Source organism: Dicentrarchus labrax, unplaced genomic scaffold (genome assembly GCF_905237075.1).
Source record: "Dicentrarchus labrax unplaced genomic scaffold, dlabrax2021, whole genome shotgun sequence".
NCBI classification, from domain to species: Eukaryota; Metazoa; Chordata; class Actinopteri; family Moronidae; genus Dicentrarchus; species Dicentrarchus labrax.
Window position 1 is genome coordinate 3405232 of NW_026136724.1, and position 15293 is coordinate 3420524.

At 41.1% G+C, this 15293-nt stretch overlaps 1 protein-coding gene across 4 annotated transcripts in view; it reads right to left on the reverse strand.

Annotated features, from left to right (window-relative positions):
• Positions 1-2496: 2496 nt before the first annotated feature.
• The window catches only part of ipo8 (importin 8), a 30191-nt gene continuing 17394 nt past the window's right edge, over positions 2497-15293 (reverse strand). For all 4 annotated transcript variants that reach the window (XM_051391685.1, XM_051391683.1, XM_051391687.1 and 1 more), the window contains 8 exons: positions 13501-13626; positions 12597-12694; positions 11645-11740; positions 9094-9314; positions 7544-7749; positions 5416-5637; positions 4871-5000; positions 2497-3357 (listed from right to left, as the gene is read on the reverse strand). In XM_051391685.1, the coding sequence (XP_051247645.1) occupies position 3357; positions 4871-5000; positions 5416-5637; positions 7544-7749; positions 9094-9314; positions 11645-11740; positions 12597-12694; positions 13501-13626 (1100 nt within the window). In that variant the 3' untranslated portion in view covers positions 2497-3356. The remainder of the gene's footprint in view (positions 3358-4870; positions 5001-5415; positions 5638-7543; positions 7750-9093; positions 9315-11644; positions 11741-12596; positions 12695-13500; positions 13627-15293) is intronic.

Genomic DNA, 15293 nt, shown 5'->3' on the forward strand with positions numbered 1-15293 from the left:
CATCAAACTTGAATTTTTTTTTAATAAGTTTAACTCTGTTTTCAAATTAAAACATTTAAAAGCTTGGTCAACATACGGTTGTTTGTGACATGAAATTAACTTAAGTAAAAAGAAAAGATAAAAGAAAGTGTATTGTCAGTTTTGCTTTCCAGTTTCTTTCTTTAACTTTTTTAACTTTTTCATTTTCATTTTTTTGACTTTGTTGACTCATCTTAAGTTCTAGTTATTATGTTTAGACCCATTTCAGAACTTAAAATCATGGGTTCTTGTGACATGAGATGATGAGCGATTGAATGGCCTAGAAATCAGGCCATAAATTAACATAGTAATTGTACAAGGGTTGAAACTCTCAGCTTTCATCTCAAGTCACAAGAAAACATTATTATAGGTTTTATAGGTAAATGGGTCTAAAAATGATATCTAGAACTTGGCTACTTGACTTGAAATTCAAACACATCAACTAACGTATGGTCCTAAATGTGTCCATAGCAGAGTGAATATTAAAATCTATCAATCACTGACAGCTGGTATCGATTGTCTGGTCAGATTCATAATCTTAGCCTCTAGGTCAGATTTGTAATCTTAGAATCTAGTTATTCTTCCCAATTTTATAACGAAAATTAAAAAAAAACGTTATTGTATGGCTGGCTGCCTGAGGTAAAAGAACATTTAACTCTGTTGTGGGATTGTAAAGAATACCCAGCCTTATACTGCAGCACTGTCAAGTGAGTCTTTCACTGTTAATAGTACTTTACCAGTAATTGGGGGAGAGTTTGTGTATTTTTTGCTACTTCCACTTCCACTCACAATCAAACATGAATAGCAACTACATGTTAAGCTAATTGGCTTGGTTTTCTGCAGTGTCTTTGTAGATTAAGAGGCATTCTCACTGGGTATAAGTGCCCAAAGAGTATTAATCTTAATCAAAGGTGAATTCAATTTTGTACGGTTCCACATATCACCCAAACTAATGTGTCAAGACAGGCTGAAAGCGAGGCTGCAAATCAACTCAACCCTTTCAGTGTTTGCAGTTGATGTGGTGATTTTTCACTGGTCTTTACTTTCCCCTCTGCAACTCTCTGCTTGATAACATCCTCCAGCCTCCAGAATGCTCGTTACTGCTGCAGCACCAGCTTCACTTGGCCTAGATATGTCAGCCGAAAAAACATCTTCCACCAGCTGGTGTCATTCGTATGCAGGACAAATTATTACAAAGCTCGCAGAGACAGTGTGAGAGGGAGACAAGGAGCCAGAGACAGGAAACTAATGATGGAGGAGGAATGGATTCCACCGCTGTAGAGTGAATGTCCCGCAGTGCTTCATGACCAAGGAGCCACAGAGTGAGAATGCACACAAACACCAGTAAAGAAAGCCATTGTTGACAGTCCACATCCCTCCACCACAGGACAGCTCCTCTGTGCTTGGCTGCTCTTTGTTGTCCTGCACATACACTCACGTAGGGATGAGGAAAAGAAGCACTACAACACAGAAGCTGCAATAGAACACACAGGGAATACCAACTCAGAGGGAAGGAAAGAGGCCAGTGTAGTGACTGCGTAAGTAAGACACTGTGTACACAATTTGGAGAATGAAAGAGGCACTGGCCATTGGACAACACCAACTTTTTGGGTTTCACTAAGCCCTAAACTCCTTTCCGTCTCTGCAGCATAGTTAAAAGACCAAACCAGGGGTTCTGTAAGCTCCTAAACTCAATTCATTTATACTTTTTCTGAAGCCTTTGGTTTCTGGTCCATTTAATTAGCAGGCTCTCACACTGAGCTTTAAGTCTTGTTGCGTGGTAATGCAATTCAAGGGCAGATGACTTCAAAACTCTGAAACCTGCATTACCCTGTAAAGGAAACAAAGGTAGTATGGCTTCCATTTCCCTGTTATAGATTAAGATAGTATACTTTATCCTACCTTAAAGGCAGCCAGTGGTTTGCATGTCCTTGTTACAAAAAACAAAGGTAATATACTTTTTTTCTACTGTACCTCCAAGGCAGCTATTGATTTCCATTACTTTGTGAAATGTTTTTTTATTTAATTTCCACCACCTTCATGGCAGCCATTGGTTTCCATGTCCTTGATTCAAAACAATAAGGTAGTGTACTTTTGTCTACTGTATCTTTAAGGCAGCCATTGACTTCCATTACCTTCTAATGGAAATTAAGGCAGTATGTTTACTTACCTTCAAGGCAGCCATTCCATTAATTCTCCAATACCAAAAAACGTAATTACCTCACAATTGAAATTAAGGACGTGCAATTTTTCCTACCATTGTACTCTAATACTTTATAATGGAAATGAAGGCACAGCACCACTGGGAGTTCCAGAGACGAAAATACTGCACCAACCAACAGTGTGGTGCAAGAGCCTAGTTTTTCCACTGTAATGTGAATATCTTACCTAAATGCTATCATCAGGATGCTAACATGCTCACAATTGTTTTAAAGGTAAGGCGTAAAGAAAGACAGAATAACAAGAACAACTCAGAAAAATGTTACATGAACTTTTATGATTTTCTTAAATTAGTTCTGAAAACTGTTACAAAAACAAAATCCAGGGACAAACGGAAAGACAAAAAAAATTGCTTCTCCCGAAATCCCTTCCCCATTTTACATTTCATATGGGTGATGTCATAGCCAAAGGCCACAAGTCTTTTACCTCTGACCTTCTCATCCATCCGCAGTCTGTATACAAGGCACCCTGAAATCGGGCTCTTCTTGCTCCTCATAGGCCCTCACTTCATGAGATGATAAAAAGTGTTCAACTATAGAGGGACAAAGACAAGCGTTTACAGTACGTACAAACACACACTCTGATGTGTTTTTATTTCTTACAGTTTCTCACACACACACTCACACTCACACTCACACACACACACACACACACACACAACACACACACACACACACACACACACACACACACAGTTACTTAGTCACAGACCAAAGGACTGCACTGTACAAGAACTTAACAAATTTTGCTGGTCAAGGACATTTATATTTATAATGCAGACCTTTCTCTGGAATCTCACACACAAGCACACACACATTCACACACGCACGCACACAGGCCAGCGGTCCTGTCCTGGTGATAGGAATATTCCAGTAGGGGCTCTTTACAGTGCACCAGGTCCCAAACTGCTATAATGCCAACCCAGCCCCTGCTACTCCCTCCAGTTCTGATGGCACCCCTGGGACCTGGTTTTGGTGGGATCCATTAAGTCTGATATGGTCTGATCTGGACTGAGATAATTCAGGTTAGACTGAAATCCACTTCAGGTCAGGTCAGACCAGCTCCTCTCTTCTTCATCCCCCTCATCTGGTTCTGCGGTCCGTCTGTCTCCTCAGTGCTCTGTAAACACAACAAGACAACACATTTTAGAGGTTTCTGTAGTCATTCTGTTGTTGGAGGTCATTCTACATGTCTGCTACAGAACAGCATGTGGTTAGCCTAGCTTAGCATAAAGACTGGAAGCCGGAGGAAACGGCTTGCCTGGCTCTGTAGAGAAGTAAACAAGCTCCGTGTGAGCAACTCTTTACGTTATGTGACATACATGTAATGAGTCGTGTAAGTCATTCTATTCACTCTGTGGGCGAGTGGGTTGTAACCTACATACACAATACGGACTACAAGGTCAGTCAGCACTGTTTGTTCAAGATCTGAGCTCACAAACTGTAATCCTATATGCTTTCAAATCGTGATGTCCTAACTTCCGTGCACAGAATCCATCAGGAGGTTGGCTTTGACATTTTTAGTGGCAAAAGCATTCCCAGTGGAAAATAATCTAATACATTATAATAAAGTTACACTGCACAGCAGCAGCTTTGAATAAACCATAAACTATGCAGCAGTCACACTGTCTGTCTTTGTGGACAGGAAATGAGGTGCAGATATAGTTGTAAGTCCAGTGATTATTACCAAAATCATTTATGACTATAATTCATTGATCAATATTAAGAAATGCCCCTGAACCCCCCTAGTAGGGTTCAGACTCATGACCTCACTATTTCTAAAAGCTTGGCAAACAGAAATGTACAGATGTCAATCTGCAATTTCAGCTTGAGTTATAATGAGCGGGAACTATTTCTTGGTGAATGGTTTATCCATCCACCTAGTACTTATTTTACAGCGTAGGTTGCCAGATTTGGTTGGGGAGGACAGGTTCAGGATGAGCAACCTTTCTGGGACAACGAACAGTGTTGTAAAGGCTACTAGTTCAGCTAGAGTAGCACTACACTTTTATTGAAAGTAGAAACGTACACAGCAAGCTCTTTGGAATAAGGAATGAATGAAAATGAATTGAAAATGAACAGGATGAAACATGTAAACTGGTGAGCTGTTGGTAGGTGAGTCTGCTTGACAGAGCCCAGCTAGCCGTTTCCCCCCGCTATCAGTCCGATATCCAGCTCTGTCCTTACCTATAAATATTCTAAATAGTTTTTCAATATATATATTTTGATCTAAATCAAAGGTTTAATGGAGTGCCATATGCTGTCCAGATAAAGCCCTCTCACTTGACAGTTTTTGTGAATTTAAGTTTTTTGGTCAGTTAAGGTTGCGAAGATTATGATTTTATTCTGAAGGGTTTGAACCAGAGGCATTACGGTTGTTGCTCATTGTGGGACATAAGCAACAATCTGGGTCTCTGTAGTTTGAATGATGTCCACTGGTTCTCATGCTGTGTTCCAGAAAGTGTGTCAGAAAGTTGGAAATCTCCACTTACTATGAAAACTGTGACAGAACAACCCTTCAGGCCAATGTTCCAATTAAGAAACATCTCTAACAGAATTAATTAACATTTTCTCACATCCCTCTCCCTTCTCTTTGCTGTCTGTATTCTACTATCTATAGAGGCAACTCCCACCACTGGCCCTTGGCGGCGGTGCTCCTCCTCTGCTGCGAGATGCTGTAGATCTCCTGCAGCTGTTTCTTCTGGTCGTCGCTGAGCGGAGCCGTCAAGCACTGGTACCAGGCAGCGTCAGTGTTCTGGACCCCTAACAAGCACAGGTAGGGCCAAAGAGAATGTTTAGAGTGTGGAGGTCTTTTCATACAGCTGCAGTAGAGGTGAAGAGATTCATTTACCAAGCAAAAATACTTAACATACTAACCCTAACCCTAACCCCAAACCCCCTTCTTAAATGTGAGGAAGTGTTGCTTTTCTGTTTTATATCATAGTTCACTAAAAGGGCTGTGCATGGGTAGAGAAAGGTATTCTTACATTAGGAGATGTATACTGTGTGGAGATACTTAAGTGATTCTGTTAATAATAAACAACAATGTGATTTAGCTAGACCAGGGGATTTCAGTTGGACACTGCAGGCAGCCCTTCAGATAAAATCGAAACAGCAGCGGCAGTGTAAATAAAACCTCTTCCGCAAGTGGGGCGTGTACTTTTGAATGGTGACTTACGGAGGAGGGCGGAGGTGAAGAAGCGATACTCGTCCTCCCCGTTGTCGTAGTCCAGGGGTGTGCTGTACTCCTCCAGGGGCGTTCCCTCAAAGCCCTCGTCATCCCAGTAGTCGTCTTCATCTTCGTCGTCGTCATCGCCGCCCTGCCCTGACGGCATGCTGGACTGCTCCTGCATGGCGTTGCGGTTCTCGTTAACTTCATCTTCATCACTGGGAATCTCCTCTGCCCATATGCAAAATAACAGACACATTAGGATCAGAGGTTTCACAGTGCCGATTCTCTCTGGCCACCTCTGAACACATACAGAGAGGGAAACTCTACCTGGACACACAGAACCACATGACACAGATATTTTCTTATAGATTCCAGGAGAAAACTCTATTTCACTAAAAGTGATTTTAAGAGCTAAAGGATATAAATTAAAATCTGATGCTGGTATCCTGAACTTTCTGCTCATTCTTGCAGAAAGTCCACTGATAAACACATTGCATAAATTATGAATTAGGTATCTACAGCAAAATTCACAATTCACAAACGAATCTGACCTGCAGCCCTTTGCTGCGTGTCATCCCCTCTCTCTCTACCCACCTTTCCTGTCTATCTACAGCTGTCACTATCCAATAAAGCCAATAAAAGGCCCAAAAAAATAACGTTTTTGCATGTTCGTCAGTGAGTCCGACGCAGCTATCATTCATAAAAAAATGCCTCTACAAAACGGAATTTTTTTTAAACAGCAGATCAGTTTGAAATATTGCAGGGAGTAATGGAACAAAGAGGAGTGTGTTAACACGCTGCACACCTCCATCTTCTCAGCGAGGTAACATTAACTACTTCAATCACTGTTGCTGTTCACAGACTCATGCCGTGTACAGAATAAAATCAAATCATGGTTGCTCACAGAATGATGGAAAAAGGACAATTATTGCCTGACTTTTTTTTTTATTAAAATGACAATAGTTTGTTTAGCTGCCCCTAGAATGATGTGACCTGCAGTATCAAACTGCATTGAACATGTGTACAAATGTGTTAAGCGGTTAAACTGTGTTTTGTATATGTGTCTTCCTGAGGATAAAATAATTTGTAGCAAAACATGGATGTAGTGTTAGTGACATCACCCGCAGCTTTCTGAAGGCTTTTATAGCTATAGATCACCACAGCTGATGCTCACGGTACCAGTATGAATATTACTTGTATAAACATTAGGCTATCAAACAACATATCAATGACAAATCATTCATTTGATACTTTGCTGCTTAGGCGATCTAAGCAGTTTAGAACTCGATCAAGCGGGCGGCACAGTGGGCTTTAAGAGGTTTTATACATCCAAAGAACTTCTATAAAATCCAGACCAGGCCTCTATTTGAGACATGCTTTTATTATTTTAAACCTGTAGCCACAGCAGGCTACTAAAGGAGACCCTGCTTTTAAATTGAGTTTTACGTCATATTCTTTATTTGTCACTGATTGTTCCTTTAGAGCTTAACTTCTTAATCCTAACTTTTTGTATGCATGAGTTATCTCTTTATTAGTCCTTTCAATGTGAACTTATGAGTTACAACAAATATGTGACAACACTGACTACACTACAGCTTGGAAATTCTGTTACTTGATATTCGTTCCACAACACAGTCCTTTTATATCCTTCCCTCATGACTGAAAGCACATTTCAAACTCGAACACATTCGACTTTCACTGGAAGAAAAAGTAAGCCTTTCTATTAAGAATACACCATTCCAAACCATTTAATGCGGTGAAATCAATGCATTTTAAATACCAGGCTGCAGGAGCAACCCTTAACCATCAGCGTAGCGCTAAGTTAATTTATCAGTCGGCCCCACAAGCAGTAGACAAGGTTTAAGAATCTAATTCCTTTACGCTTGACTGAAGCAAAGTAGAGCCAGTGGGGGTGAGAAAGTAAATGTGGTGCAGTTAATTTGGGCTCAGGGCTGAATCAAGATTCAAGTAGTGGAAGATCCGATGTTGGCGGAAAAAAAAGTAGAGAATCGCATTTCATTATCGTCAGTAAGCCAATTTCTTTTCTCTTCTCTGCTGTCTTTTTGTCCCCATTCACGCCACATTAGTTCCTCCACCTCTGTCCTTGTCCTGTGCCTCCCTGAACTTTTCTCACCGTTTTGGTCTTCATCCTGGGCCCCTGCGCGGGCCAGCAGGTCCGGCTTGTTGACAAGGCGGGAGGCGTAGAGGTGTTTGAGGCTCAGGAACAGCAGCAGGATGGAGGGGACGATCTGGGCGGCGACTCCCTCCAGCACTGCTGGCCGGCTGGGCAGCTCCATCAGCACACTCAGGCCGATGATACACATCTTACGGTCGTGGAGCCTGGGGAGCGGACCAAAGAAACTCATGTCTGAACTCATGTCTGCGTGTTAAGTACGGAGTACAGTACAGTTAGCTTGGTTCTGCCCTAGTTAAACGGTAACTTACGTGTTTTTCACCCTGGACCTTATTTCCCATGTTTTTATGTCTAAAAGACTAATTGAGACAAGATTGTTTAAAATCAGTTCAGTATTGAGCGAGAGGGCTGCAGCTGAGAAACTGTAATCCTTAAAGGACAACTGTGAACCATCGTGCACAGTTGTCGCCACTGACAGGCTCAGATTGTGTCTAACAACATCATGGAAACAATCCCTACAGAGATAGCCCTTACTGTTAAAGAGTAAGATCATTTTTGTTTCATCAGAAACAGCTGTTATATCACTCCATTAAAAGCCACCAGACATCACTGACAAAGAGAGTCTTTTTACCTTACAGATCACCGTAACATTCCAACGACAGAAACTAAATGAAACTCAACAAAACCATCTTTCTTAGTCTTTACACTGTTCCAACAATCACCAACTCTAGTTTGGCCAAGAAAAAAAAAACTTTAATTCAGTTAGATGTGAAAATATTCCAGCTGTTTCTCCTCTCTGATGGCCGACCTCTCTCTCGCTCCACTGTAAGATTTCAGTATCTCCAGCTGTAGTGTGTGTTGCAAAATATGGTCAGTGCTCACAGCACTACTTTGGGAACTCCTCTTGAAACCTGTTTTACAGTTCTGTTTGTATAACATATTAATTAGATACTTCAGATGTGTGTGTAGAAGTTGATCTTTGGTTGTAGTCAGGCTAGCTGTTTCCCTCTGATTCCAGTCTTTAAGCTAAGCTAGGATAACCATTTCCTGAATCTAGTCTTAGAATATAAATTTGTTCATCTTCTAAAACGTTGACTATTCCGTTAAACCTGAAAATCTAAGACAAGATTACAATTTTGTTGCAGCAATTACAGTATAGTTGAATGAACCGACTGCACGTGAACATAATGAATGTGTATTCTCAAAAGACCTTCTTGTTGGAAGGCAACAACACCAACCACCGATAGGGACCGTGCTCCAACTTAAAGCTCCACTACACAATAGCCTTAACATTGATAATGAATTAAATGTGTACTGTGCTTGCCTTTTAGCCTCTTTTAGCTCCTTGTCTTGGATTATTACTTTTTGTGCGGATCAGTCTCAGCTGTTATAGGGCATCTTATACGGTCACACAGGTGCCAAACAACCACAAATACCACAACCTGTGGACATCTACTCTGCAGTTCCTATCTGCTCTGTGTAGCCCTTTAGCCTCCGTTAGCTCCTTGTTTTGGTTTTCTGGTTACAAACAACAGTAGCATCTCCCTTACCCCAGGAAGAACTCGGTGTCGTTCATCCACTGGTTGATGAAGTGGGCAGTGATGGGCTGTGGGTTGTGCTGGAAGTGCATGTTGTCCAGCGTGTGGATGAGCAGGGCCGGGTTGTAGTACAGAGCAGCAATGACCACCTGCAGGCACATGGTCCTCAGCTCGCTGGACTTCACCCCCCTCATCAAACGCTCCAGAACAGCCTCCACAAACAGTGGGATGCACTGCAGATAGGAAACAGAGCAATCAGCCTGCTGTTTCTCCTATGGTTAAAATTTTGGGAGGGACAAATGATGGAGAAAACTTTCGATCTGCAATAGTCTCACTGACCTCCATCTTCATGTAACACAAAGCCAGGTTACAGATTTTAGATTCTAGTCACTGCAACTTTAGCCAAGTATAAAAGGTTTGTCTTTGCTTGCATTAACAACAAATAAAAAAATTCAATTATGAGCAACAATGAGCGTGCCTCCATGTCATTTTGTTAGGATAGGTTTTCTAAGCAAAGTGACCTGCTGACTAATATTACTACTTATTATTTGATATCAAAAGTAATAAGTTGGTACATTACTATATTCCTTAAGCTGAATAGAATACTTAAAACTTAATCAATGCGTTGTACCTTTTTCCCAAAATAGACTACTCGAGATGGTAAGAAATTGCTGGCTGCTGAAAGGCTGACACTAAACTGTATTGCTGGCTGTAAAAGTTAAATAATATTAATAATCTTCAAAAGGTGACATTAAGGTTTATTAATAAGCTGTCGCTTTACTATATTGCTGGCTTTAATTTGTATGAAGTAAGTGAAAGATCATTTTAGTTGGAAAAGTGGAAAACAGTGAATGGGACTGAAAAGTTGAATATATCTCATAAGGTTTGAATGTAGTTTTCAACCGAATGATTAGAGATAAGTTGTAGAAATGAGTTTGAATACTTGGAAAAGTGGTAGAGGGATTAAGAATGTAAGATGTAGTGTAATCTCAGAGTTACATTGCATTGCTTTACTGATGACTATGAGCTAAGATGAACAGCTGGGTTTAATATGTCCTGTATAAGATGAATGAGTATTCTAGTTGGAAACGTGAGAAGTCTAATTACTATGAATGGGAGTGAAGAGTTGAATAAATGTCATAATGTATGCAAGATGTGGAACATTATAAAGTTTAAATTGAGTTTGAAGCTTCACAAATACTTGAAAATGTGTTGCTGTGTGTGTCTGCCTGTTGTCTGCCTGCCTTGCTGTCTGCCTGTGTTAACTAGCTCGTCTCAATCAGCTGTGCGCTCCCAACTCCAATTAAAAGGTTGCCATGGTGATCTGCTTTGACTCCTGGCTCAGATATTCCATTTCACAGAGGCTTTAGCTGAGGTGCACCTCTCATGATTCTGCTCCTAGCTCCCAGACCATAACTCCTATCACCTAAATGAGGATATTTGGAGAAATAAGAAAACCTGCTGAGCACAGTGTGTGAGAGTTTTGTGTGTATAGGGTCAGAAATGTGACCACAACCGCAGTCCAGTCAGGAGAAGAAGCTGTTTCTGCTTCACCACTGAAATTTCTCCTCTCAGTTAACATGGGACTAAATGTGGCAGTGGGTTGGCACTCCTGTTTTTTTTTTTTGTATAAAAAGTATGAAAGATATGAAAAAGATTTTAGCACACTGTTTGGGTGTGAATGATTTCAGCAGCTTTCAGCATTCACACCCAGGTAGTGTAACAGTACTGCTGGCTCATCTATTGGCTATTTCTAACAAGGTCACATTGGAGTTTGTGTTTAACCTCTAGCACAGTTAAAACTTTTATGTTTATTTGCTCTCTTTGCAGAAGTTAAATGAGAAGACTGATGTCAGTCTCATGTCTGTGTGTTAAGTATGGAGCTGGAGTCAGGTTAGCCTAGCTTGGCATAAAGATTGGAAGCGGGGGGGAAACAGCCCATTAATTACTTCTGTTTCTTCATTAGCTGTGTTCATTGTTAAATGAAAGTCGAGGTGGAGCGCACAGAGCGTTTAAAGTTCTAATTTAGCTTTTTTATAATCTGCAGATACCTCGACACAAAACAGTTACTGTTTTGTGGATTCGATTAAAAAAATACTTTGTTCTCGGGCGCTAGGATAGCTCACCTTGTAGAGTTGGTACCCCATGTACCAAGGCTGAGTCCTTGCTGCAGCCATCTGACCTGTGGTCCTTTGCAGCATGTCATCCCCTCTATCTCTACCCCCATCCCCTCTTTCTCTACCCCTTTCCTGTCCATCTTCAGCTGACCCATCTAATAAAAAGGGAAAAAGCCCCCGAAAATAGATATATAAAAAAATAGTTTCAGAGCTCCGCACTGAAAAAACAGGGATGAGACTGAAATTGATCTCCTCATCTCAATCTCTGAAAGAAAGCAAATCAATGCATTTCCCAAAAGGTTGAACCATTCCCTTAGCATTGCAATTGTAGATATTTTTTTCTCACCATTGACTCTTGGGAAGGCTTGTGAACCACTGACTATGTGTTTAATGTATGATAGACATTAGATTGTGATGAAGGTGTGCACTGTGTGGTGGTTTCTGACCTGGTCAATGCCTCTGCCTCTGCACTGCAAGATGATGACCTCCAACAGTTTGGCAGCGTGGCACTCTGCATCCTCACCTGCATCTATGGTCAGCACCTACAGGTCAAAGGTCATAACAGTTGACCAGACAAGACTGCAACACAGGGAAACAGGTACCTTGTTCACATTTTATGTAACTAAAGTTGGTGATCTGTCTGTTTACTTCCTGTCAATTCCACAGTAACATTACCTCAAAAAAAGGCAACTGCAGTGATCAAATAATTCCAGAGGTTTTAGGGAAGTTGACAATATAATTGAAAAGGGGAATATTGAAAATAAAATGTGGTTTATCAAATTGAAATTTAAATCTTTTATTGAACTTACTGTAATATAATTATTTTAGAAAAAAAATAATCTACCCACTGCAGTAATCCAAAGTACTTGCCATCCGCCGCCACCACTTTATTTCTAAGGTTAGGTCACCATGGCTCTGTTTTACACTCTTACAAAATAAGCATTAAGCTAGCTGTGTGTTTACATAGGAATGCAGTTACGTGACTGTTACTTTTGTCTCACCCGTTTTCCAACCCTAGCGTGCTTCGGCTTGAGCATGAAATTTTTGTCTAACCCTAATCTTCTCATTCTTCATGCCTAACCAACCGAACCAATGAAGGCAATGAACACTAGCCAATGAGAGGCAGAAGGGCGGGTCTTCGCAGAATGCCGGTGAAAAAAAACAAAACAAGACTTACGCCGGTGTTTTCGGGATGCATTCCCAAACACACCAGGAGGTGGCAGTGTGCAGTAAGACGTAAGGGTACTTGTAGACAAAAATCACAAGCGCCAGTACCCGGGCCTGTTTCAGGCACTGGTAGTATTGACAGGAAGTAAACCGTTTGTAAAACAGATATGTCACACTGCATTGTACAAGTAGAAAACTGGGAGCAGCAGGTGAAGACATTCATAGCCTGACCTTTTTGCACATGCTGTAGATGACCTCTAAGTGCTTCGGGTTGGACAGGAGCATGTCTGTGTCCACGGTAACGTAGTTGTGTAAGAGAGGCATCATATCTGTAAAACAAGGACAGACCATAGTTAATATTAGCACCATTCTTTCTGGGTCGGCGTGTCAACATGCAAACCGCGACATTTACTTTTCAGGTACAGTGCAGTACTGTTCAAGTACTACATTTCAGTTTTTTCTTAACTATTCATATTAGCTAAGAATTTCAGTTTGACTGCCTTCACAATCTGGTTTTAGGTTTCCATCCAAATGTAGTGCAAATTTTAAGCGAAATCAGCAAAAAATGTGAATTAGGGAGATGCATACACTCCAAATGGATGCTAATGTAGCTCTGTGTCTGCCTGATGTGTAAGTAGGAAGCTGTTTGCTAACACGTTCAACTTGACAACTTTTTAAGGTGATATGTCAATGTGGTGTTCACAGCATGTCCTGCTGCCCCCTATTGGGTGAGAAATACAGCTTTAGTTGGATCAAGATCATCCTAGTTAGATATTTGTTTAAACAAGGAAGTTTAGATATGTTAAGCAACCACTAAAGCTATAAAAGGAAATGACTTACAGCTTTGTGATTTTCTTAAAATTTACATGGGGATGAACAATGCAGCTTAATAATTATTTTAAAAGCAGACAGATTTCCTGCTAGAGATGATCAGCAGCTCAGAGTGCAATATCTGTCACTGTAAAACTGTATAATTCATCACAAAATTCATGACATTTTGCCTGACTGGCCACTAAATCAGACTTTTTCTTCCCTCAGTATTGTAACATTACTTCTCCACTTACCAACAGAGAGCATCTCCTCAGCTACTTAAAGTGTTAATGAGCGAGTGTGAGCACACTCATGTGAGACACACCTGTGAAGTAGTCAAAGCAGTCGTGCTGGAAGACCTCGTAGAGGACACCCAGCAGCTGCCACATCTGGGGGGAGATGGTCTGACAGGTGAGGCCGAACGCCAGCGATAGGATCTCCTCGTAGAACTCTGCAGAGGACAGGAACGCACTGTTAATGAATCTCATGCATTCACACACATTCACAATACATCCTGTAACTTCACATAGAAGTGTAAAGATAGGTGTTTATATATGTTACCTGAAGGTAAACACCTTGACATAGCGGGAATATAAGAAGCGCCAAGGAAGGAGAAATTATTGAGATAAAAATATGCACACAGAGCAGTGAGCCACGGCGAGGCGTAGACGTGAAAAGTAAAGGTGAGGTGAAAGTAAAATGCCAGGGCGAGCTTAAAAACAAGGAAAATGAGATGTTCACTGGCAGGGGATGTGGTGAACCGCACAACAGAGACGCTGTTCTGGTTATTGGAAAACATGCGGAACGTGTAAGGGATCAACAACATTATGCAAAACGTGCTTCTCCAAAGATTGGAAGAAAAGACAGAAGGTGCACACAGTGGAAGAAATGGATGACAGGGATGATTGGAGAGAAAATGATGAGGATGAAGTGAAATCGGATACAAATGTGCTTTTTAGCTTACACATTTATATTGATTAATGATTGATTAATGTTTATTGTGCCTGGAAGGTAGGTAGGTAGGTAAATAAATAAATGCAGTTTGTTCATGAAGTTTACTCCACTAGGTACAAAAGATCCTTATAGATCTTTTAGTTTGCTAGGGGGTCTGTGTCTTGGCTGATTTTTGTCATTTTATTTGGCTAATTATTGTTCTGCCTGCAAAGAATGAAAGCTGCTGCTCACAGGTGCAGCACACACACAGCTATAGAGATTATTTTACTGAAGTGAAATAATGGTTTATTTCAACTAGTTTGAGGCCGAGAATACAGTTCACAGAGGCTACAACCAGGACTCTGTGTGGACAGAGACATAAATTCACACATGAATTTATCTGTATTCGGCGCTTGTTGGACCGATGTGGCTGGTTGGAAATTTTAACATATCGCCCAACCATACAGTTCAGTGTGACAAATCTTTCCTATGTAGAACTGTGTTGTAAAGGTCATCCAATGACTTTTGTTATCAGATTTGGAAGCATGTGACTTAAACATCCGCTCCACTAAAGACACAAAAAATATCGGCAGAGGAAAACATCAAATCTGGCTACAGAACCAGTCCTCACATTCCTTCCCTCCTTCCCTCAAAAAGAACAGAGATCTACACTGACGCCTCAACAGATAGTTTGGGAGCTGTACTGTTCCAAGCTGTTATGCTCAAATAGAAAAAGAAACTGTGCAAGGGTTAGGTTACAGTTATGTCTGTGGTTTTCCAACCTTTATAGCTGAGCACTGACAGCAAACTGCAAAAGACTATGTCGCAGAAAGTGGCCTACCCTCTCTACAATGGATTCTCAAAAGGAAGCTGCCCACAGTTCTCTTCAGTCTGAGCAGATCTCTAATGGCCTCGTGCTGAGAACAAAACACAACTGTCATCGAACAATCCAATGCGCCAGGACATGCTTCGCCGTATCCATGAGGGACATCTTGGCATTGAAAAATGTAAAAGGAGAGCCAGAGAAGCAGTTTTTTGGCAGGGAATCAACATGGATACTGAGAAAATGATATCTCAGACACCAATATAAACAAACAAAAGAGCCAATGCTGATCGCAGACATACCAACTGAACCACGGCGGAAGCTGGACCCATTCCATCTGAATCTCATCTCACTAGACCCTA